The 25,762-nt window shown below is 40.2% G+C and overlaps 1 protein-coding gene across 3 annotated transcripts; it reads left to right on the top strand.

Moving 5' to 3' along the window:
• The first annotated feature begins 16,520 nt into the window (after positions 1–16,520).
• Positions 16,521–22,559, top strand: LOC147730562 (gamma-crystallin 2-like). 3 transcript variants are annotated; one of them, XM_086958602.1, is made up of 4 exons: positions 16,521–16,544; positions 18,694–18,923; positions 19,865–19,898; positions 22,302–22,559. In XM_086958602.1, the coding sequence occupies exons 1-4, from the start codon at positions 16,536–16,538 to the stop codon at positions 22,557–22,559; spliced, it is 531 nt and encodes a 176-aa protein (XP_086814728.1). In that variant the 5' UTR covers positions 16,521–16,535. The 3 variants fall into 3 exon arrangements, with proteins under 3 accessions (XP_086814728.1, XP_086814726.1, XP_086814727.1); XM_086958600.1 differs by lacking the exon at positions 19,865–19,898 and having other exon boundaries at positions 18,694–18,936; positions 22,284–22,559; XM_086958601.1 differs by lacking the exon at positions 19,865–19,898 and having other exon boundaries at positions 18,694–18,948.
• The last annotated feature ends 3,203 nt before the right edge of the window (positions 22,560–25,762 follow it).

Here is a 25,762-nt window from a genome sequence, read left to right as displayed (position 1 = left end):
TGTGGACAGAATGTGAAACATCTGTGGATTGGCCAAGGGAGGAGTATCCTAGGGATCCAAAGACAGGAGCTCCATCACCGGATGTGATGAGAAAGTATGAACAAGTGATAGTGTGGTTGAAAAACAAAATACCTCCAAAAGAGACTGATTGGGTAAAGATGGATAGGACCACTCAGGAGCCAAAATAAACTGTGCATTCTTTTTATGAAAGGTTGTTGTTGGTTTTCAAACAGTATAGTGGTTATGAGGAATTAAGTGAGAAAGATATGAGTCACTTTGTGTACAGATTTATATATGGATTAAGGCCAGAAATTTCAGATATGATTAGACATAGCATGATGGATTGGCAGTCGAGTTCTGTAGACAAGGTATTGAGACACGCAAAATATTGTAGTGAAGAGATTGAAGCAAAACAAAAGAAATTAAAAGAGAAAGCTATGTGGGCACAAGTGAAAGTAGCAGAACAACAAGTGGCACAGATGGAGAACAAGAATGCGGGGGATCAGAGTGGGTTTAAAGGCAAACCTAAATTGGTGGGAAACATTGATGAAATGAAAAAGAAAACACAATGATTTAATTGCGGCAAGGTAGGGCATTGGAAACGAGAGTGTAAATGTCCACCTAGAGTTAATGGGGAACATACATCATTGAATCCACAGGTGCAGTTTGAGGTAAATCAGCAGCAGTCACAGCAACAGCAGATAGCAAATCAGCAAAGTCAGGTGCCACAACCGCCACTGCCAAATAGAGAATGGCAGTGAGCCGGATGAAAGTTTCTGACGGTGCCTGAGGGAGGAAGAAGAGTATATGCTTGGAGCCACTCTTGAGGTAGATCAGTCAGGTCCATTTGTGAGCGGAAAGGTGAATGATGTGGAAATACCTTTCCTAGTGGACACTGGTGCTACCCGTTCTACTGTTAGATCAGTGGAAGTTCAAAATCTTCCTCTCTCGGGTGAAACGATCCAGGTTATAGGTGTGGCCAATAGACAAATAAATACTCCCTTGACAAAACCAGTTGAAATAGAGATCGGGACATACAAGAATGTGCATCGGTTTGTGGTGTGCGACAGTAGTCCTGTTAATTTGCTAGGAAGAGATATATTGTGTAAAATTAACTGTGCCATATATTGTTCACCAGATGGCATAGAATTACAGACTCCAGATGAAGATAGTTTGTATAAATTGACAATGCTCATGATTGAGGCAGAACAGGATAAATTGTTTCCTGTGTTGTATACAGAGAAAATTCCTATTGAACTAAAAGAGGCAGTAAAAGAAAGTGTGTGGGATTTCACTGGAAAGAATATAGGTTTGATGAAAGGGGTTGATCCTGTGAAAGTGACCATAAAAGAAGGTGCTAGCTATCCGAATATACCACAATACAAAATGACTGCAGAAGTGATTGAAGGAATTACTTCAGTAATTGACAAAATGATTGAGCAGGGAATTTTAAGAGAAATTGAGAGCAGTCCATGTAATTCACCAATTATGGGACTGAAAAAGCCAAACGGAACATTCAGGATTGTGCAGGATTTGAGAAAAATTAATAAGATTGTTGTTCCATTTTGTCCGATTGTTCAGAATCCAGCAGTGATTTTGTATCAGATTCCTCATGATGCAGAGTGGTACACAGTGATAGATCTGTGCAATGCATTCTTTACTGTTCCATTGCATCCAGAAAGTCAGCCAATTTTTGCATTTCGATTCCAAAATCGTGTTTTAGCATGGTGTATAATTCCACAAGGGTATACTGAAAGTACATCAATTTGTAATCAGCTGTTGCAGACATCATTAGAAACTTTGAGCATGCCTGGAGAATCTGTGTTAGTGCAGTATATTGAAGACCTACTGGTCGCATCAAAAACAAAGGATGCCTGTGAAGAACCGGGTTTTAGAACCCAGCGGCGCCAGGGGCAAGTCCAATGTCTTCGGGTTCACCTGTCTTAGAATACAGAGACACGGGATACTTCTCGGTGACGTCAAAGATCAAATTTATTGGCTGCAACCAGGAACAGAAGTCTACGAACACAACACAGGTGGTTCGTCATTTCGTATTGCAAGACATCGTCTTTTATGACGAAAATCACATTCCTGGCTAGCAACAATTATTTACAAACTGTCCAATCACCAAGTGACATTTCAGAAGGTATCGCATAACGACAAGCCCACTTTTCAGTTGTCCAGCCCATTATCAATTACAAGGAAAACCCAACATTCTTGCTTGGACAGGCCGGACGAACCCATAATAAAAGGACCTCAACCCAAACCATAAATAGGCCATAAAAGAAGGAACAGAAACAGATGAGAAGCAAGATAGAAGGGTGTGTGCGTGTACCATAAACTCAGCAATGTCCTGCTCTTTGATCTCTATCTTGACCAGCTGCCGAACAAGGAACTGGCTCAACAAGTTTAGCTTCAGGCAATGGAGTCAGTTCGCTCAGGTCACACAGAAGTCAGCTAAAGGTGTACATGTCCCAAAGACTCGCTCGGCCGTAGTCATCGGCCTATGTGAGAGCAACCACAAAATGGCTGCCGTACACAAAATGGAACCCGAAGGTTCGGAACGAAATCCCTGAATACACAGTGAATACATCAATCGAGCATGACAAAAACACTTGTACATACCGCACTCGTCATTTGCAGTTCGCTGATAAATCGCCACGATACGACGACCTTTATTGAACGGGCTCAGAATCACGGAACCTCACCTGTATAGCTGATACAGTAGCATTGTTGAATCATTTGGCTGAAGAGGGACATAAAGTGTCTCCATCGAAATTACAGTTCTGTCAGAAAGAGGTACAATATTTAGGCACAAGATTGCTAAAGGAATCAGACAAGTTACCATTGAAAGAATTAAAATGATACAAGGAATGCAACCACCAAAAACTCAAAGACAGGTAAGAATGTTCCTGGGAATGGTAGGCTATTGCAAACAGTGAATAAGTGGATTTTCATTAATTGCAAAACCATTGCAGAGATTGACAAAGGCAGATATCAGAGACCCAATTGTTCTGACCAAGACAGAGATGGAGGCATTTGAGCAATTAAAAAGCAAACTGTGTGAAGCACCAGCATTAGATATGCCTGATTATGAAAAAGAGTTTGAACTGTACTGCAGTGAGCGGGAAGGATGTGCTTTGTCAGTATTGATCCAACGACATGGGAGAATGAGAAAACCGATTGCGTATTTCTCAGCTGTTTTGGACCCTGTTGCAAAAGCTTTGCCAGGATGTTTGAAAGCAGTAGCAGCGACAAGTGTAAGCCTGGAACAACGTGAAGAAATTGTGATGGGATTTCCTGTGAGGGTGTATGTACCTCATTCAGTAGAGATTCTCCTCACAAGAGCAAAAACACAGTACATGACTAACAGCAGATTGACACATTATGAGAAAGTGATTTTAGGGGCTGAAAATGTGACAATTGCAAGATGTGTGAATGTAAACCCATCTACATTGTTACCTGAAACCATTGAAGCAGAAGTGAAAGGTGAGCTTGATCACACGTGTTTTTAATGTTTTGGAATATTGTACCAAACCTCGCCCTGATATTAAGGATGAGCCCTTGATTGAATCAGATTTTGTAATGTTTGTGGATGGATCATGTTTAAGAACAGAGAGTGGTGTTCTAAGTGCTGCATATGCTGTCTGCACAGTAGCAAAAGTGTTGGAAGCATCTTGTCTGAAAGGAATTCATTCTGCTCAGATAGCGGAATTGATTGCTTTGATAGGAGCTTGTGAGTTGGGAAAAGAGGTGAGGGTAACCATAGTGACAGATAGTCCATATGGTTATGGAGTTGTTCATGATTATGGACAGCTCTGGTCCCAAAGAGGCTATTTGACCTCTGCAGGAACACCTATACGGAATGCAGAATTTGTGAAGACATTGATAGATGTGATTCAATTACCTAAGAAACTGGCTGTAGTGAAATGTTCTGCTCATAAAAAAGGTGATGATTATATTACCCGAGGAAACAACTATGCAGATGAAATTGCTAAGCACTGTGCTAAAAACCAAATTTTAATAAATCGGGGAAAATATGAAGAACATGTTCCAAGTCCTTTGATGCTAACCACTGTAGCCCACTGTAGTTGAGACCTGGCAGGAAGTGAAACAGATGCAGGAAGAGGCAGGGACAGAGGAGAAAGATGTCTGGATAAAATCAGGATGTAGACAGAGGGAAGAAGATGAAATTTGGGTTTACAAAGATGAAAGACCAGTAATGCCTGATAGCATGATTTCAGATATGGCCCGAATGTACCATGGTCAGGCACATATTGGAAGAGATGCCATGATCTTTTTAGACAGACATGGTATAATCCCAAATTTAGAATGATTGCTGAAAGTTTGTGCCAAAGGTGTTTAGTATGCCAACAAGTTAACCCAAACGGAAAAACTGTTGCAAGCCTGGGAACCATAGGATGGGAGGGTGGCCCATTCACAAGAGTTCAGATGGATTTTATTGAGCTACCTCCATGTAACAGGCTTAGATATGTTCTTGTGATAATCTGTTTGTTTTCACGATGAATTGAAGCTTTTCCAACACGGAGAAATGATGGAATTACTGTTGCAAAACTGTTCTTATGTGAGATAATACCACAGTTCGGGTTTCCGGTCACAATTGAATTGGACAGAGGCCCGCATTTCCAGAATTAACTTCTGCAGATGATCTGCAAAGCTCTGGATATTCGCCAGAAGCTGCATTGTACATATAGGCCTACGGATTCAGGGGTAGTTGAGCAGTTAAGAATAGAATTGCAAAAATGTGCTTGGCAACAGGAATGAAATGGCCAGACGCATTGCCGCTTGTCTTAATGACATTGAGGAGCATACCTGACAGAAAAACTGGATTAAGCCCTCATGAAATTTTGATGGGAAGGGTGATGAGACAGGCTTATGTACCAGTTAATAGGCTATTAGCCATTAATGATGACATCATACTGGATTACTGCAAGAATCTGTCTGATGTGGTAACTTCTGCGCTCCACCAGGTGGGAACTGAAGCAAATTCCATAGAGAAAAATCCAGCTCATGACTTAGTCCCTGGGGACTGGGTAAGAGTGAAAGTTCACCATAGGAGAAATTGTTTGGTACCAAGGTGGCAAAGACCACGTCAAGTTATCTTGGTCAGTACAACTGCAGTCAAGTGTGCTGGACTGAAGAGGTAAGTTCATGCGAGTCACACTATCCGTGTGCCAGAACCTGAATACCCATACGACGGTGAAAGTACAACTGACTCTGATTCTGAAGGTGAACCAGAGAAGGATCCAGATACTGAAGATCGACAAGAACGTCGATATCTGGAAGTATCAGAAGCCAGTTCTGCGTCTGAAGGTGAAGGTGACAGGGATATTGGTGAAATACCAGATTCAGAAGATCAAGTTGAAGATCGAGAATCGGTAGAAGCAAGCACCAGTAAAAACGCAAAAGAAAGTGAAAAGAAACTTGCTTAAGAGAGGAAAACTGACCCGCAAACTGAAGACTCTGGAAGCAGGAACGGAAATCCTGAAACAGGGGAAGAGGAAGTAACTCATGATGAAAATGAGATTCCAAGTACCAGTTCTGAAGGTGTTCCTAACAGAGTAACAGTAGAGAAAAATAAATCTAATGAAGACATTGTGAAAATCATAATTAATGATACAGTAGAAGACACTGAAAGTGAAACTGATGACAGTGCAGACGAGTCTCCATTAAGAAAAAGCACAAGAAAAAGAGCTTAGAGAGTGGAGCATAATATAACAGAGCTGAAGACTAAGAAAGTCTGCAAAGGAGACAACTGGCCTAATGGAGCTGGAGGATTGAAATTCAAAATAGTGAATACAGCAAAAGAGCAAGAAGATCAAGTGAATGAGATTACCAGTCAAAAAGAAACATTGGGAAAGAGAATAGAGACTATTCAAAGGCCAAAAAGAGTGAGACGTCCAAATCAGAAGTACAAATCACCTGAATGGACACACATTGTCCTGCCACCAATTGTTGAAGTAAATAGTAGTCAAGAAAATCTGTACGACCCAAAGCCAATTGGAAAGAGTGAGTAAAAAGGTTGATTAAGAAATAAAAATTAGGTGCTCAAAGTATATGATATTAAAGTAAAAAGCCTGTACTTCTGTGAGACTGAATTGTAAATATAGAAAGGGTCAGAGTTGACACAAGGTCGAAGAAAACCTGTTAGAATACTTAAATATAACTTAGTTTAGAATAGAACTGACACAAGGTCAAAGAAAATTTGTTAGAGTGCTGAGTAGTGTGAAACTTATAGGTGACATAAGGTCGAAAAAACGATGGCAATGAATAACCACTGTACGAAATATTCTATTTTTAGAAAATGGTGTAGGTGTTTTACTATTTGTATGAGTTTGTTAGTAGTAATATGGACAATATTAGCTATTGTGATTCCTTTTCAAACTAATTTGACAAAATTAAAACCGAATGCAAGCTCAAGTAAGCAAGTTGAGAAAGGAAAGGTACCTGAGAATCATGTATACAATCCAGAATTGCATCAAGATAGATCAATTAGTGATTATAGTAAAAACAGTTTTTTGAAATTACTGCTTGAATATATTAAAACTATGAATGTAGATGACTGCTATGTGTGTGTAAAATTACCAGAATCGGTGTCAGAAGGGGTGACCTACCACCATCTTCCTCTTACGTATGGAGTAACTTGTAGTGTAATTGCAAGCTTGTTTTATAAAACTGGAAAGCTGGAAAATCAACATTCCAATGTGGATGAAATATTTGCAAAATTAAAGATTGAAAATAAATTGAATAAGGGAAAGCATGCAGAGGTAATGGGAGAATATTTCCTAGAAGTAGATGAATTGACACATGAATATGCATTTGCTCATAATTTGACATGTAAAATGAGAGTTGAAGAGAAAATCTTTTTAGGCATGGTTGAGGAAAGAAGAATTGCTTATAAACGAAAAGAGAAAATGGAACACGAGAAATCAAAATATTATATGTTTGATGATGAGAATATTGAGGATAAAAATGTGAATGTAGCAATAAATATAGATGTGCCAATGATGGGAAAATGTTGTATCAGAAGAGATAACACTATGTATGACAATTACTTTGTGGGTGCGAGTCAATGTGAAGATACTTAGGGGTTTGGTGATTTAAAGGAGGAAATTATCCTGTTTTTCCTGTAATTTATTTTATTTGTGAGAATAGAACTTATTATAGGTTACCCAACCACTGTTATGTGGGTTTGGTCTTTCCTAAAAATTTTCATGTAGATAGAGGTACTAATGGAAAGCATGAGATAGGTAAAGTTCTAAGTCGAAAAAGAAGAGAAACTGTATTAGAAATAAAAGGTGATGTGTTTGGAGCACTGATACCAGCAGTGGGAATTTCGTTCAATGCAAATAGAATTAGAAAATTGTCCACAATTGTTGATCGATTTCAATTTGGTCATTTATCATCTGAATAAGATTTTCTACCTCTTTCGGTTCTCTTAGATTGTGCATCTTGTTTCTCCACATTATTCTTAAGGCTGCTGGGAATTTCAGTTGGACATTTGCTCCCAGGCTTTTTAACTCTTGCATATATTTCCCCAGCTCCCATTGCCTATCTTGTGTGGCCTTGCATATATCTGACTTGACGCGAAATGACCAGTTGTCCTTATTAAAAGATCCACTCTTTAGTCCTTCATTGAGTAATCTTTCCTTCAGAGAATAAGTCCTGAAATGTATTAGTATTTTCCTTGGGGCTTTTCGATCTTTACTTTTTCTAAAGGGATCCCTATGTACTCGCTGGATGTCAGTTGATAGCTCACAATCTTTTTCCCAGGGAAAGAACTCCTCCAGCAAAGATATAACATATGATTTTATATCTGACCCTTCCGAATTTTCAGGAATATTCAATAATCTGAGGTTGTTGCGTCTTCCTTGATTCTCCAGGGATTCAAGTTTTTCTTTGATAGCCCTCTCACCATCTTTTATCTGTCGTATCTCTCTTTGGTTTGCGTCTACTTTTTTGATTAAAGTACCAATTTCGTTTTCCACAGCCGTTACCCGTACTCCTAAATCGTTCAGTTTCTGGTCAAGGTTTTCGACTACTTCTTGAATTTTAGATTGATTCCCTTCCGATATTGAGAATTTCTCTCTCATTTCACTCAAGATTTTATCCATCATCTTGTCCAAGCATGCTCCCATTATTTCTTCCATCTTACTTACACCTGATTGGTCCGTATCCTGCTCCAAATCTTGCTCCCCTGGTCGTAATTCTTGCCGGTCTAATTCCCACTCTTTTTCAATTTGCAGGCCAGTTGCCCCCCCTTGTTGTTCTTGTCGGGATTTATCAGCTTCAGTCTCTTTGTCAGAGAGTTGTGTTACTGAGTTATTCATGGTTGTTTTTAGCCTTGGTCGGTGTGTTATTTGTAATGATTCAGTTAAAGTTGAGGAGACCTTTTGTTGTGAACCTTCTGCTTCTTCTTCACCTTCCGTGTTTACCTCCAAATATTCCGGAGCAGGTATCTCTTCTACCCCGTTCTCTCCAGTAGGTCCAGTAGGTCCAGTAGGTTCTTTACCCTTGCTTCCACCTTCGCCTAACGTGGAAATATGTGCTAAGGCGTTCTCAGCTATAGTCTCCGCCATGAGCTATCCGCCTCGTATCTGCAAGACTTGTTGGACTTTAAAATAAGATCTTAGAGATGGGGTGATTTTAACTTTTTGCCCCTTGATTTTCGTTTTTGAGACTCTACCTTTAATACTTTCTGATAGTATGTCCAGCCGTGGAAGATTTCTTTTCTTTGTGCTTCTTGGGGTGATATTGTTTTTCTTCTGGACTGACGGTGTATTTTGTTTAGGTAGGTTTCGACTTCTTAGAGAGTAAACTGACCTACTAGTTATCTCTTCTCTTTTGTCCAGTGGCTCTGGAGATATTGGTTTCTCTACTAAAGGCTTTTTTGATCTGGTGATGTAAGTAAAAGCAGGAGTAAACTCTTCTCTGGTATTTTTTGTCTCCAGCTCTTGTATGGTAAACACCCAGTCCTTCCCCACAGTACTATGTTCTTTAATGCTCTGTCTCTGGCAATACTCTTTCTTTTCCTCCCCTTTTGAGATGGTATTCGATTGCCTAGGTACGATTGAAATCGACAAGATGAATCAAGTCTAATGAAGAAGCTTAAAGAACTTTTTGGTAGCAAAACATGAAATTGATCTAAAAACCAAAACATTTTAACTGAAAAGGGAAAGTGAAGGCAAAATAACCACCTAATAAGCAGTTTTGCAATAAAAAAAGCTGGCGCAGAGGAGCACGAAAAGGGTGGAAAATACCACCTGAAAAAAGAAGAAGGGAGGCTTCCTCAGGGTGGGATGATTTGCCTACACTGTACAATAAATATGTAAGATATAATCACAAGTGGGTGGGGAGCAAAATAGGGAAAAAAAACAAAAAAATAACCTCAAACTTGGTAAACAAAGGTTTTCGTTGGGGACAAGATGGTCCTTTCTGTCTTTACTTTTTCAACCAAATTTTCTTTTTAAAATGGAATGGTGAAAGAAAAGATGATAAAAATACTCTCATGGAATGTTAATGGTCTGAGAACTCCCAAGAGAAGAAGAAGAATCTTGGAGTATCTAAAAGAGGTAGAAAGTGAGATAATTATCCTCCAAGAAACTCACTTAATAAAATCAGAGTGGTCTCAAATTGTGAAAAATTTACATTGGATTGGCTCAAGCATTCACACAACACAAGATTGCAATTTAAAAGGTGTGGCAATTATCATAAAAAAATCCCTGAATGCTAAATTGGAATCAGAAGAAGCTGATAGAAAGGGAAGATGGGCATTGGCCAAAATAAGAACAGAAGACAACACACTTATGATAGCAGGATATTATGGCCCAAATATTGACGACCCGACGACGCTTAAGGAACTATACTCAGAATTAATAACATCCACAGTCCCGATAATCATAGGAGGAGACTATAATATAATATTAGACCCAACCGTAGATAGGCAACCCCCCTCTAAACAAAGGAAATCACCAAAGATGAGGGAATGGTTGGGGATACTGAATAGAGATCTAAACATGGATGATATGTGGAAACAAAAGGGTGAAAAAACATACCCGTTTACTTTCCACAATAAAAAATTAGGTCACAAATCTAGGATAGATTTCTTTTTAATAAGCAACTCACTTCGGGATAAGGTTAAAAGTATTGAACATCAACCTGCTCACCTATCGGATCACTCGGCTGTCCAACTAGAACTTTCATTAACACAAAGTTTAACTCCAACTAGATGGACGCTGGATCGATCAATCCTAACAACGGATGATAGTGTGGATCAACTGCTAAAATCGACAACTAACTACTTTACTGACAATGGTGAAGAATCCTCTGAAAGAATTAAATGGGACACTTACAAAGCAGTAATAAGAGGTCACTTACTTAGTTTGGGTGCACATAAACATAAGCAAAGGAAAACTGACATAAAAAACCTAGAGAAAGAAATTAAGGAAACAGAAACACAATTGGGAGCCAGCCCACCTCCGATTTCTAAAGAAAAACTAACGGAGAGGGTATGTAAGTTAAAAGAGACCTTATCAGACTACTTGGAGAGTATAGTGCAAGAGAAATGGGAGAACAGTAAATTGGCTAAACACGAATATGGGGAAGGCTGTGGGAAAATGTTAGCCTGGAAGTTGAAAACAGACCAGACAAGGAATACTATATTATCCGTGTATACCAAAGACCAATCAGCCCTATGCGAAGATGACTCCGCAATAAGGCAAGAATTTGCAGAGTTCTTCTTAACAATATACAAAGAGGATATAAATCCAACAACTGAGATTATTAAGGAATATCTAGAAGGGATAAGAATGCCAAAACTAATGGAAGAGGAATGCGTTTTCTTAAATAGTGCTATAACATCTGAGGAAGTTAGACTTGCAATAGGTAGCCTAAAGAAGGGTAAAGCGGCAGGACCCGACGCCCTTCCGAATCAATTTTACATAGCATTAAAAGAGCCTTTAATTGAGCACTTGACAAAAGTCATGAACAAGATTTACATGGAGCATGAAAAAATCCCCGACTCATGGAATGACGCCACAATAAGTCTTATTTTAAAACCGGGGAAAAACCCAAAGATCTGTGAGTCTTACAGACCAATACCCTTACTTAATTGCGACTATAAACTATTCATGAATATAATAGCGAAAAGACTATCAAAACTAATGCCGAATCTGATTGATGAAGATCAGAAGGGTTTCATAAAGGGCAGACAAATTCAAGAAATAACACATGAACTACTAGCGACAATCGACGTAGCTATATCAGAACAACTACCCCTCACGATCATCACCTATGACGCAGCAAAAGCTTTTGATCGCGTAAATTGGTTATTCTTAAACAAGATCATAGAGAAAAATAACCTGGGAAGTAATTTTAGTCATATGGTGAAGGAAATTTACACAAATCCTAGAGCAAAAATAGTAGTGAACGGAAGTTTGACAAATAATATCACTATCCAGAGGGGTACGAGGCAAGGCTGCCCTTTATCGCCATTACTTTTCAATTTATATATTGAACCTTTAGCTTGTTCAATTAGAAATCAAACCCAAATAACACCTTTCAAATACAAAAACTGGGAAAAGAAAGTAGCATTATACGCAGATGACCTTATGGTTTTTACAGATAATCACAATAATTCAGAATCAGCAATCAAAGAAATAATGAACGACTTTGGCAGGGTCTCAGGCTATTTGATAAACATTAATAAGACAGAAGCAATGAGTTGGAACTGCACGACAAAACCTGCTTTCTCAAAGGAAAAAATAAGATATTTAGGGATCACGCTAACCGAAGATCTGAATAAAATCCCCCAATTAAATTTAAATCTAGTTGTAAAAGAAATGAGAAGACTTCTCAAAGCATGGTCTGGTCTACCATTAAACTTTTTGGGCAAATCAAACGCAGTCAAAATGACCATCATTCCCAAATTCACATATCTTTTTAACACGATTCCGTTGGAGTTTAATAAAGCTGCCCTAAAGAAAATACAGGGAGAAATATCCAGTTTTATTTGGTCAAAGAAGAGCACAAGAATTGCGTGGAACAAACTCAGGAGAAGGAAAAATCAAGGGGGCATCGCTAGTCCGGACATTATTGAATATTGTAGGGCTTTTCAGTTTAAAAACTTTAAATCGTTACTAATAAAGCACAGTAATTTCCCGAACTTCCTTCAACACATCACAAATCGAGAAGACTATTTCCTTTTCAAATTTGGTCATCCCAAATTTTTTAAGAAAGTAAAATTGAAGCTGTTAACTAATGCGGTCAAACTATGGACACAATTTAGAAGTATTCTAAGGATTCCATACTATAGCAATATGGCCCCAATTTGGGATTCTCCTGGAACTCCAGATTGCCTCAAGGATGCATTATCCAGTATAATTAGACAACTAGGCTTCGAAAAATGGGGACAACTTCTATGTGAAAATGAACTAATATCATGGGAACATCTGCACACAATATCGGAAGGGAAAGTGTCAAAGTTTAAATATTACCAACTGAAGAGCTGGGCAAATACCATTCCGAAAGAGACAACGAATCCAGGAAACTTCGAAAAGGAAATGACAAAGGAATCCATAATAACAAAAGAAATATCAAAATGGTATTGGGCATTAATTGAAGCTGGAGAAGAAGACCAACCAATATCCGAAAAAATATGGAGAAGGGAGTTTAGTAACGAAGAAATTGATCTAAATATGATGTGGAAAAAATCTTCAGAACTATGCTGGGAGTCTGTAAATCTTGCCGCTCTAAAAAGAAATCACTTGTTCTCAATACATAGAGCGTACTGGACTCCAAAGAGATTATCAAGCTTCAAAGGCGCATCAATAAAATCTTGCAGTAAATGTGGTGAAGAAAAAGCAGATGACACCCATATGTTTCACCATTGCCCGGCACTTGCGCATTTCTGGCAGAAGATTGGTAAGACACTCTTGGATCTAATGAGAAACCCAATAACTGTAAGTACCTCTTTAATCATTTTTGGGATCGCCTTAAATACCATCAGATTAAGTAAACCTCAGGAAAAATTAATGTTTGCACTGATATTACTTGCACGTAGAGAGATTTGTATAAACTGGATAAAATCGACTCCCCCATCTTATGAGGACTGGTTAAATTCTGTAATTAGGGTGTGTAGGCTGGATAGGAAAGGGAATAGTACTAAAAGAATGCAGTATTGGGAGATATGGGTAATTTTTTTTTACTCCTGAATGATTATATAGACCTTTTCTTTTTCTTTTTTTCTTTTTTCTTTTTTTTTTTTCTCTTTTTTGTTTACCAATGATTAAAGCGGAGACAATAATTTCCTGGCATATCTGGATTTCTGCCGAGTAGCTCTAGGGCTAGCTCATCACAGAACGCTGGAATTATTGTGTTGGATAAGGGTAAAAAGGAGAAATTTGACAGGTCTTGAAAAATAGCTGGGAAACTCCCCTCTAGGATACTAAACAGAATGCCGGGGCAGTGAAGGTATACAATTCGAACAGACCATCAATTTCCCCCGAGCACCTTATTATTCACATTCTTGCCGCAATCTGAGGTTAAAAAAGTTTTTTAAAAAACAAAAAAACAATTGCTGATCTATTATCAACAGACACTGCAGGAGGATTCTTGATGGTGAATACTGAAATGATTGCTAGAGAACTATGGTTTTGCAAAATAGACTTGCTCTTGATAAAATTTTAGCAAAAGAGGGAGGAGTCTGTGGGATTTTGAAAGTGCAACATTGTTGTACTTATATCCCACACAAAAGTCAGAATATTGTAAAGTATATTATAAACATTAAAGATTTGCATGGAGAAATTGAACCACTGGAGGTTGAGGGTGTCCTCGTAAAGCTGGGTAAAAGTTTATCAGCAATTAAACATTGGTTTCAAGAAATAGGTAGTTCAATTATGGGTAAAATACTAATTCCAATAACAGTCATAGTAATAGTAATTTTTATGATAAGATTGTGCTGTATATATAAAGGTAGACAACATTTTAGAAGGTCAATAAAGAAAAGAAATGAAGCAGAGCAGGCAAGAATGAGAGAAAAGAATGAGATAGAAATTGAAGAAATAAAGGAAAAGTTTTTCAAAGATTCAAAAGAGAAAGAGACAAAAGTATAGATGATATTAACAAGAAAGGGAACTGAAACATGTTCAAGTAAATTTTACAAAATTTTGGGAGGTATTTGGTGATAAAATCACCAGATGAGGGAATTGATGGAGCAAGGTGGCATACACAAACTTTTGTGTACCACTCTTGAAATCAATGTCCCATAACAATAGTGCTTATTAATTGCATGTTTTGTGAAAATAATCAACCATAGAATAAGATGCACACTTTATTTTTGTTTTTGTTTTTAAATTACACACGGGGAATACTAATTCTGCTTATATGTTGCAATAATACTAGCTAATATGTATTGTTGTTGTATTGTGGACTAATGCATAGCTTCAATATAAACAAAAATGCTATTTAAATGCGCTTTTGTATATGTTTTGTGAAAAGAGAGGGTTGATTATGTAAGCATAAAACGCATTTGTGTGGCATATTGCTAGGTAACGACTAATGGGAAACATTAGCATGGGGGAGGTAAACAGAATGGGTTTCATTATTAAAATTAACATGGATTTCTGTTTGTTTCTATGATAGTTCCGAATGTGGCCTGTGAGGCCTAGTGAGAAAATGGCCGCTCTGAGCTACTGTATTGGTCTGCGCAGGCGCGTCAACGTTTTCTGCCAGCGCAAGTGAGCTGACTGTGCTTGAGGAAGAAGTTCAAGGCTGTATCACCTGGAACCTAGGATGGGTGCCAAGCATGAACGAGTGCATATCCAAGCCATGGGAAAGAAGGGCAATGTTGCTAAAATGCAATGTGCCTAGGCCACGGACTGCTTAAACAATGGACGTTTATTAAATTAGCTGAATCATGTGAATAACAAATGCTGTAATGGTGAGGAAGTGCACATTCACCCGAATTTATCCAATCAGAACACGAGATGGTGATGTTAGTTACTTTTCTAGACAGATTAAGTTGAGAATTAGGATATAAAAACCGCTGGACTTGTAAGGTTGGGGTCGCTTTTCCATTTCTATCGGAGATGCTGCCCGTTTGCTGACCGATTCCTGGATGTAAGAACTCCTATGATTTTTCTTATTTGTTTGCTTTGCAGGACTGTTAGGATAAGATGAGGGTGATAGTCAGGGATGTTAGGAGAGATTGAATTTGGAACTATCTGTTCTTTGCTAAATCTTTACTGAATTCTATAATAAAGCGATTTTTCTGAGCTCTTAATAAAATGATCATGTTTTGAAATAAAGTTTAAGAATTATTGAATAAAGAATAAATAAATGCATAATGTCGGACATACTAAAAGTTTGCTTTGAATAAAAATTAGATAAATGAAGAATTAAAAGCTGGTCTTTGTTTCTTCCTACGCCTAATTTTCGTTCTAGCAGATCTTTTGCCATTATGGCGGTGTGTCTGAATATAAGTGTTTAATATGAAACCATGGTAAACTGTTTTGAACTGTTAGTGTAAATATTAAATAGGTTTTAGATGCTCCACCAAATGTTACAGCATTTCTCCATTGCGATTCACCAGAAGCCTTGAAGCTAAGTGTAAGTAAACAGAGTAAATGCACAGTGTTATGGGCCCCACTGGTGCATGTTTTGAGTGTTTAAAGGTTTCAGGGAAATGGTGAGTGATGATTAGAAATAATTTCTGGAGCCGCGCTGTAGCAGCACCCAGCGTCAAATGCTAGTTTATCCTCTCTAAAATGAGTTCAAGGGCCTGTGTGCCTCCAGCCGCAATAGCCTAACGAAGCGTCACTTTCTGAGTATCATCATTAACATCTGCTGCTTTCGAACACCTAGGACATACAAATGGTGACCAGGAGCCTCATTGCACCCTTTGCCTTTAGGACTGATGTCACTTCCTCCATCTGTCCTCGTAGATCTCCTGCTGTTTCCTTGTGACATCACACTAGAGGCTTCCTATTCTGCACTCACAGGGTTAGGGTCAGCCATCCTTATCCAGGCCTCGGGTACAGACAAACACAAACTCACTTAGAAACTCATTAATACTATATAGATAGCGTCAACGAATTATTAAAAAACTAACACCAAATTCTGAAGAACAACACAAAAAATGATTAGCAAAAACAATCATTTCGCCTCAATCTCTCTAGAGGATGAAACACCTGCTCGGTTTTCGGTACGACAGCAGCATGTTTGTTTTATATAACGTCCTTTCTCGTTTGGTTTAATCAGCAGCGGCCATCTCTAGCAGTGATAGCAGGGCAGGCACACAAAGAAACTTTCCAGAATAATGCATACTGTACTCTGCCGATACGCACCAATATGCTGTGAAAACAAAGCCAATTTACTGTATAAATTTTCATTACACAACAGAAATCAAGGGCTCGCTTTTGTTCTTTGTCTGCAGAGCCAGCACTCTGCATGAAGTATAAAAAGGCTGCATGTCTGGGCCCTGGGCACCGAGATCTCGCATCAACAGTCCAGCTGCAATGGGCAAGGTAAGAAAAAATATTAGAATATCAGATTTGATGGTTATATTTCAATAGAGGGCTTAGGAATTTTGTTCTAAAGCACTTCCATGTGGAGATTGTGTTACGGTTGTGTCGATATTTTCTTGTGGCTCCACAGCCATAGGCATAATCACGAGATCACCCCCAGACTGCACAGCAATGCATAATGTACACAACTGCAGAAAGGAAAATGACGCAAAGCTAAAACTATGAACTGAGTAATTCGTATATTTGCATATCTATTGGGAATATGACTGAAGCGTTGAGTGGGACTTTTGTGCAATTATTACATTGAAATTGATATCACTGGTTATTTTAAAGGAGCCAAAGAGGTTGGAACTACTATGAATCACAGTACAACAACAATAATTATACAAACATAAAGATTAATGGAATATAACACAGAATTGTGGAAGTTGAGACAAAAGGAGACACTAAAGTGGGCTAATTTTTGGCCATGCTGGTGCTCGAGGGCTGATCCCAGAGCCATTTACAGTCTTGTTAAGCCTGAGTTGTACAAAGTGGAAGGAAGGCTTTGTGGGGTTGAAACGCTGAACTACCAATGTATTAAAATAACTACGTGTCATTGTACCAGTTCAAAGTCTTTTCAGCTCCCAAATCAATGCTATGATTCCTTTGTAAATTGCAAGGAAAACCAGGTGGCAAGGAGGCATCTAGTACTTCCATGTGATTGCCCTTTGGGAACACTTGTGATTGCAAAGAATTGGAGGATTACCAGCTGCCCTAGTCAGTCAGTAAAGATTCGCACAGTGGAAGCCATCGGTGAGGGACAGTAGAAGCCCTCTGTGAGGGACAGTGGAAGGCATCTGTGAGGGACAGTGGAAGCCGTCTGTGAAGGACAGTGGAAGGCATCTGTGAGGGACAGTGGAAGCCATCGGCGAGGGACAGTGAAAGCTATCGGTGAGGGGCATTGGAAGCCCTCTGTGAGGGGCATCTGTGAGGAACAGTGGAAGCCCTCTGTAAGGGACAGTGAAAGGCATCTGTGAGGGACAGTGGAAGCCATCTTTGAAGGACAGTGGAAGCCCTCTTTGAGGGACAGTGGAAGCCATCGGTGAGGGACAGTGGAAGCCATCGGTGAGGGACAGTAGAAGCCCTCTGTGAGGGACAGTGGAAGGCATCTGTGAGGGACAGTGGAAGCCGTCTGTGAAGGACAGTGGAAGGCATCTGTGAGGGACAGTGGAAGCCATCGGTGAGGGACAGTGGAAGCCATCGGTGAGGGGCATTGGAAGCCCTCTGTGAGGGGCATCTGTGAGGGACAGTGGAATCCCTCTGTGAGGGACAGTGGGAGGCATCTGTGAGGGACAGTGGAAGCCATCTGTGAAGGACAGTGGAAGCCCTCTGTGAGGGACAGTGGAAGCCATCGTTGAGGGACAGTGGAAGCCATCGGTGAGGGACATTGGAAGCCCTCTGTAAGGGACAGTGGAAGCCATCTGTGAGGGACAGTGGAAGCTGTCTGTGAAGGACAGTGGAAGGCATCTGTGAGGGACAGTGGAAGCCATTGGTGAGGGACATTGGAAGCACTCTGTGAGGGACAGTGGAAGGCATCTGTGAGGGACAGTGGAAGCCATCGGTGAGGGACATTGGAAGCCCTCTGTGAGGGACTGTGGAAGGCATCTGTGAGGGACAGTGGAAGCCATCGGTGAGGGACAGTGGAAGCCATCGGTGAGGGACAGTGGAAGCCATCGGTGAGGGACATTGGAAGCCCTCTGTAAGGGACAGTGGAAGCCATCTGTGAGGGACAGCTTCCACTGCATACATGACAGCAGCCCCTCCATCTCTGCTTGGGCATCTTGTTTCAAGGATTCGCAAGAAGGATCCTGCCTCAGAAATATTGATGCGTTAGGATAGCAATAGTCAGGGGCTAAACTCTACACTGTGCTTAATCAATAGAATTGGCAACCTCATTAGTACTGCATACGACCCTACATCTCTGCAGGTCATGGCCTGATTCCTGTGTACATAGTAACCCCATTGCTCTAATGTGGAGCTGTCCTTATTGTACCATTGATTAGACTCAATGGCAGGCAATGCTTTCAAGAAAATCCTTTCATTTAAACACCTGGTTATTTGCTCTTGATTTAATTTCTGACTAATGTTATGCCTTTGCCCTGTGCAGATCGTTTTCTACGAGGACAGGAACTTCCAGGGCCGCTGTTATGAGTGCAACTGTGACTGCGCTGACCTGCACTCCTACTTCAGCCACTGCAACTCCATCAAAGTAGATAATGGCTCTTGGATGATTTATGAGCGCCCCAACTACCTGGGCCACCAGTACTTCTTGAAAAAGGGTGACTATCCGGACTACCAGCAGTGGATGGGCTTCAGTGATGCAATCAAATCCTGCCGGTCTCTGCCTCAGGTAACACTAACAGTGCGGACAGAGAAGGGGTGCTTCTAACTCTTTTTTATATACATCTTCATTTCTGTGATGCCATGTGAGGCCATTCAAAATATTAGGGTTTAGTTTCTTAATGAAACATTCTTTATAGTTTTAGTTCATTTGGCATAAGATTTATCGAGGCAACAAAGGGCAAATCTTTAGAGTCACGAGTCAACATGCAGATGGTATTCACATGTAGTAGGGTCAAACCCTTCTTGGCAGACATAGAAAACACCAGTAGGAAGACGTTTCATATCCGCCAATCGGTATTTGTAGAGCGCAGCTGACTTCGCCCTAAATTTTATAAATATATACTTAGGTCCTATTATACCTTCCCCTGATTTCAACAACCATGACTTTTGTCACTTAGATCTATTCTTAACTATAGGAGCCAAAAAACACATTATCTGAGTGGTGGACATGGGTATGTATTAACAGAAGCACCACCAACACTGTCTCCAATAAGAACTTTGACCCTAAAGCCTTGCGCAAACAATGGAACATGCTAGACTTGTGCATGTAGAAATCCAAACCACCCACACTCTTATAGAACACAACTAACCTAAATACAAGCAGCATCTCCATACTACCCATGCATATTATAACCTTCTAATGGGGTATACTACCACCAGGCCTGGTTACAACCCCACTTGCCTACATGATTTTTTTGGAGATACATGTCTCAATAGATTGCAATGAAGTGAAGCGAATACATTTATTTATTTCAATTAATACAAATTGGTACAAAATTGTGCACAATATATCATTTTAAAAGCCTTCTTTAGTAAAAAAGCATCAACATGTCAATTCACCTAATTAATTACAACATGACACAGTAGTATGCCAATAGTTAGAACTGTTAAAATAGTGGTGTTACAACAGTCATTGACTTTTGGTTTCCATTTAGGCTTGTGCTTAGTCATTGCTCAGAAGTCCATAAAGTTGACGTGCGAATTTCGCTAGCCTTGCCAGTTCCATCTGGGTCTTTACATTAAAAAGAGATTTCATTGCTTCTGAGCTAGTGCCTTATCCCCTCCTGTGCTTATTTGTGAGCTTTCCCATTATACATGACGAGCTCAGCTCGTCATCAGCACAGCTCAACTGTGCCTCATGACGAGCTGAGCTCGTCATGAGCATCGAAGGGGTTTTAAAAAACAATGGTTTTAATAAAGTGCAACGTGCACGACTCGGATATAGACAGGTGCAGACTACATGAAGATTACTCCTATTGATGTCACAATGTGCAAGAGGAGACCGTCTCCATGGATTTCCAGTGAGAGTTAATGTCTTTTATTGTCAAAACCATAAGTCTGACTGACAGATTTTGTTTTAAAATTGGTTTATTCAGTGCAGTATTTAAATACGGGTGACTTGGTTTGTCCTTGTATGAACTGGCTAAAATCTGTATATTGCTTATAGAGGTCTCTATCAGCCCCATGCCATCTTATTTGGATAAAAGAGTTACTTGTTTCCTTAAAACACATTTAAAAAATCCTGGTTGATGGAAAAAATTCCCCAGGTGGACAAATCGAGATCTAATTTCACGCAGGCGATGGATAGAAAATCTGACCAGGTGTTTTTACCATTTGCGAAAAATTCTTCCAAGGTTGCTTTCATTGTATTTGGAGGCGCTGCACATATTCCTCAATAATAGTGAATGATCGATGCCCAGTGTTCATAGGATTGTTTGCTTAGGTCGAACTCCAGCCGCACCAAGGCATTCCATGCATGAGCAGGAAACTGGAAGTTTCGTTTGAACACACTGCAGTTGTCATACTCCATAGTATTGACCAATGCCCCGGGAAAGGCTAAGGGCCCCTATGAGATTGAGGGTAGTAACTTGGCTTTTATAACCTTTCGAATTGGTTCAACAGATAGACTGCGTAACTTAGAGTCAAGTTTGCACAGGGGGTGCGTGATCGGCTTAGCTTTTGATTCCTTAGTGGAAATGTGTGCTGTGGACTTGCCATTGCTCATGAACCAAACCCCTAAATAGTTGTATATCGTTATCGTGCTGTTTGTCAATTTGCCCATTCTCCAATGATGTTTCAGTTTATTCACATATTTTCCAAAGATCATAACCTTTGTTTGCTGGCATTGGCTGTCAGCTCATTGGTGTCAATATAAATGCTGCATGCATCCAGTGCACTTTGCAGTCCCGTCTTTGTCTGGTCCATTAGTATGATATCATCTGCATACTGCATTAGAAACAGTCTGGTCTGCCCAGTTTTTGTAGCTAACAGGTTAGCTTTGGATATTGATTTACTAAGGCCTGCAGTATATAAGTTATAAAGCAATGGTGCTAAAACGCAGCCTTGTTTCAGCCCTGGGTTTGCATACACCTTCTTTGTTGCCGAGTTCTGGGTTAGATTAATGCACACCCAGGTTTAGTGTAAAGAGCGATGATAGCATTCAGGAACATCCCAATTCTGTAGTTTTTGCCAAAGTTAATACCTATTGACACAGTCAAAGGCTGCAGAATAATCCACAAAGCCAGCAAAAAGGGGGCGCTGTTTTTCCTGAGTTGCCTGTTCAACCAGGTAGGCTAGGGCTAGTCTATTATAGAGTGTTGAGGCTCTGGCCCTACAGCCTGATTGCTATACTGGTAATATTTCTTCCTCATTAACCCAGTTTTGTAGATCTTGTAGAATGAGAGATGCATACACCTTAGCCTCAATATCCAAGAGGGCTAACCTCCTATAGTTGTTGGGGTCTGCGGTGTCACCTTTTTTGTGAATCAGTTGTATTAGGAAACCTTTCCAGTCTTCAGGGATTGTTTCATTGACCTTACAAAACTGTCAAAACTAATTTAGTTAGGTGAATATAGTTGCCCAGAACTCACAATCCTCTATTAATAGATTGCAATGCCATGATCTGATTATTGTACTTGTTATAGAAGCCCCAATAAAAACATCTGAAAAAAGACTAGATTAAAAAAAACACAATTACGAACATTTTACAAAACAGAGTGCTAACATAATCAATGGGTATCGCGTATGGTTCTTGAGGGCAAAATTCAGTCAAGCATTCAACGTTTCCCCAGTTATAACAGTGAAATAGGCGTGCACATTATTCAACTGAGTTAGGGTTATTTGCATATTCTTTGGTAATAACGATAACCTGAATTAGAAGTCACCTTAAGAAGTAGGATATCCATGGACTGAAGCAAACCTGTGTCTACTTAGTTGTCAAGCTTGACTTGGAATGCTTTTGTGCTTACTACTGCAGACTATAAGGTGCGTTAATAGCAGGGTCAAGGTGAGCAAGGCATGAGGTGTAATCAATAAACTACCATTTCAGTAACTTTCACTCTCTTGCCCATGCAGCAAAGGGGTGCCCCCAAGATCAAGATCTATGAGAAAGAAGACTTTCGAGGCCAGACCATGGAGTTCCTTGAAGACTGCCCTTCCGTCTTCGATAAGTTCAAATACCACGACATCCACTCCTGCAATGTGCTTGAGGGGCACTGGATCTTCTATGAACAGCCCAACTACAGAGGGCGCCAATACCTGCTGAAGCCTGGGGAGTACAGGAGATTCTCTGATTGGGGCTCCCAGAATGCCAGGGTCAGTTCCTTCAGGAGGGTCCTGGAAACATACTGAAGTACATATTCATGTTCAAGTGATGATATTGGATCACAATGAAACAATAAAAATCTAGGAAACCAAGATTCTTTTCATCTATCTCTATTTCTACTCTTCTTTGGTGTTATGCACTGTTGCTCGTGCGAGGAAACAGAGAGCTGAGGATGTCGTGCCATGATGTGGGATAGAAGCCAGTGCCTCAGTAACACTATCCTGTGCCAGTAATCAGTGTTTTTGTATGGTGTTTTGTCATGCTCCAGCCTACTGAAAAAAAGCTGTTAGTGACCATCCTGATGCTGTAGCGATTGAGACTGATGGGCAACTCTGGTGCCACAGACTTACACTGGTGTAAATTACTAAACCACTCCAGAAACATGCAGCACTAGGCAGGTACACCAGAGCGTGAGGCGCTATCTTTCTGTCATGAAGTGGCAACTAGGCATGTATGTCTTTATGTGTACGTATGTATGTATTTATTAGTGTATGTGGTGCAATTGACTTTAAGACTGAAAAACAAGGATGGCACCAAGTCAAAGGACAATCAAAAACCGTAAGTAGAACCCAAATTAGTCAGAAAATGAGAACGTAAAAAATAAAGGGAAAACAAGCCGTAAATTCAAGAGATCTTGGCAAGGCAAAGTTGCAGCCAAACTGAAATATAACTTTAATAGAACGTAGGGTAATTAATAGCAGAACTAACCTGAAAGAAGGGATTCTCAGAAAGGGAGGTACTGGAAACAAGACATCAATACTAAAAAGGTATCCAAGGAGGCAAACTATATAGCCTCAAACATATGAAAGTAGGTGATGAGTTTATTGCAAGGTAAATATGATTCCAAGGTTTGCCATTAACGCACTGTGTAAAGAAAGGAGGCAGACAGAACTGACATCATTACATAGCACAAAAAAGGGAGTATCACCAGGGGGGTAAAACTATTAGATACCCTCATTAAATCCTACACACGATCAGAACAGTCCAAACAGCTTAAGCATATATTCAAGGAACTAACAACCAAATGTACGAACCGTTTTAGTGGTTGCAAATGGAGAATTGTCAGTTTGCGACCGCTAAAGAGCTTTTTCCCCATGTACTAACCCTATTACCGACTCGCAAAATAGGGTTTGGGAGTCGGTATTAGGAAGGGGGTTTTCAAGTATTCCTAATAGCGAGTTGTAGGCCCCCCCCTTTGTGTATATGGGCACCTACATTTTTTAAGAGCAGACTGTGGTCCCACAGACCACTGCCTTCTTCTAGGAAATGAAAAGGAAACATTGAATTAAAAAAAATATATTGGTTTATTTAAAAAGCAATCACAGACATGGTGGTCTGCTGACTCCATCAGGTCACCAATGCCATCCATTCCCAATGGGCATTCCCACTGGGTGTCAAAATGCACCCTACCTCATGAATATTAATGAGGTAGGTCGCTTGCGACCCCATTAGGAATTGCTAAAAGTGTCTGTGACACATAAGTACGTTGCATTTGGCGAGTCACAAAAAATCACCATTAGAGACTTCCAAAATGAAATGGTCGTACATCTGGTCCCAAATGAGCATTGCTTCCAAAACCTGATTTTAGACACACACACCATTTACAAGCAAATGAGACCATCTCTGATCTCACCTGAGGAGTATTACTTTATTCCGACATCTACCTAGAAGCTGGCTCAGCTTGCTTGGCTCTGTGAATCATTAGAAATGCACTCTTCAGCGTACCTAATTAAGGCACATAGGGGCATATTACGAAGCAATAGCGATAATTATCTCTATTGCTTGGTTAGAGACAAAAATTTACCGCTAAGCTGCGGCGATTTTTAACGCAAATAAACCTTGGTATTACCAAGATTTATCGCTAATGCGATAAAAATCGACCGCAATGCATGAAAATCGCTGAAAAGTCAGCGATATTCATGCATTACAGAGCTAATGCTCTTAGCCATGTTATCCACCTCCCATTGGATAACATGGCTAAGAACTGCTCAGGGCAGGTGTTAGCTTTTGGAGATATTCGCGATTAGCGCGAATATCTCCAAAAGTTGGTAATAGGAGATAGCGATGTTAGCGACTGTTTCCAGTCGCTAACATCTTGGCACGCCCACTTTGCATGTCATTAGTGATAAATATCACTGACATGCAAAGTGGGGCCCAAGATGGTCTCTATCTCCTACTAGCTGTCGGTAACTGGTGTTAGCGACAGCTAGGTAATAGGGAGATAATTTTATCTCCGCTTTCTTGGCTTTGAAAGCCAAAAAAGCGGAGATAAACCCCCTTGATAATATGCCCCATAGTTCATGGCTGTCAAATCAAGATGATGAGGAGTGTTGATTCCACCTCTCTTAATACTGGTACCTCAGCACAATGTTTTTGGGGAGATGTAGATTCGAGGATACAATAAGATACACAAATCGAGGACTGCAAACATTGTCTCAGGGGCAACTGATCTTTTCAATTCTTTATACCATAGCCCTAAAAGAGAGAAAGAAACGGCCAGATGTTTGATAAGAAACACCGAAGGTCGCACAACACATGTCAGCATAACTTTCCTAACATCAAGGGTATTCATATAGATGTTCAGTCGGATCAAACAATCAATGAGAATGAATGTGCTTACAACAAATATTGGCAAAGCGAGGTCTGACTGATCTTTTATCAGCAGTGGGATTGGAGGGACAAACATCATGCACTTCAGAGGGGCAGCAGCTGGCAATGTCGTAGTGCACGCGGCCCGGAGCATTAGATCCATTTGCGGAAAAAACCCATTGTTATTTTCATTTTTATAGCGCACAAATTGACAATTTAATGACATCACATCACAATCGAACAAAAAGTTACAAGAGCATGCCCAGCAGAAGTTGGTCGAAGCAAGCACAACCGCCAATCTAAGAGTGATTAAAGTAGGATGTATGTACTCTACAGACTGAAATGTGCATTTAACCCCTTGCATGCTGATGACGGCCCCCAGCCGTCATGCACTACGGCGCTCGTGTGCTGATGACGGCTGGGGGCCGTCATAAACCCGCCCACTCGCGATTCTGCCTCACAGGCGCAGAATCGCTGCCACATGGAAAGGGTTAAGGAAGCATGTGTCAGCTTTATTTAAACACCATTTGTCGTTGTCAGCAGCACAGTCTAAAGAAGGAGGGTACCAGCTTCATCTGTACATGCTCTTCCAACTCAATGGGTGTCATATGGTGGCACTTGTCCTGTGATAGCTGCTGAC

This window comes from Lissotriton vulgaris, chromosome 2_1 (genome assembly GCF_964263255.1).
Source record: "Lissotriton vulgaris chromosome 2_1, aLisVul1.2, whole genome shotgun sequence".
Classification (NCBI taxonomy): Eukaryota; Metazoa; Chordata; class Amphibia; order Caudata; family Salamandridae; genus Lissotriton; species Lissotriton vulgaris.
This window is presented reverse-complemented; position numbering and strand designations above follow the sequence as displayed.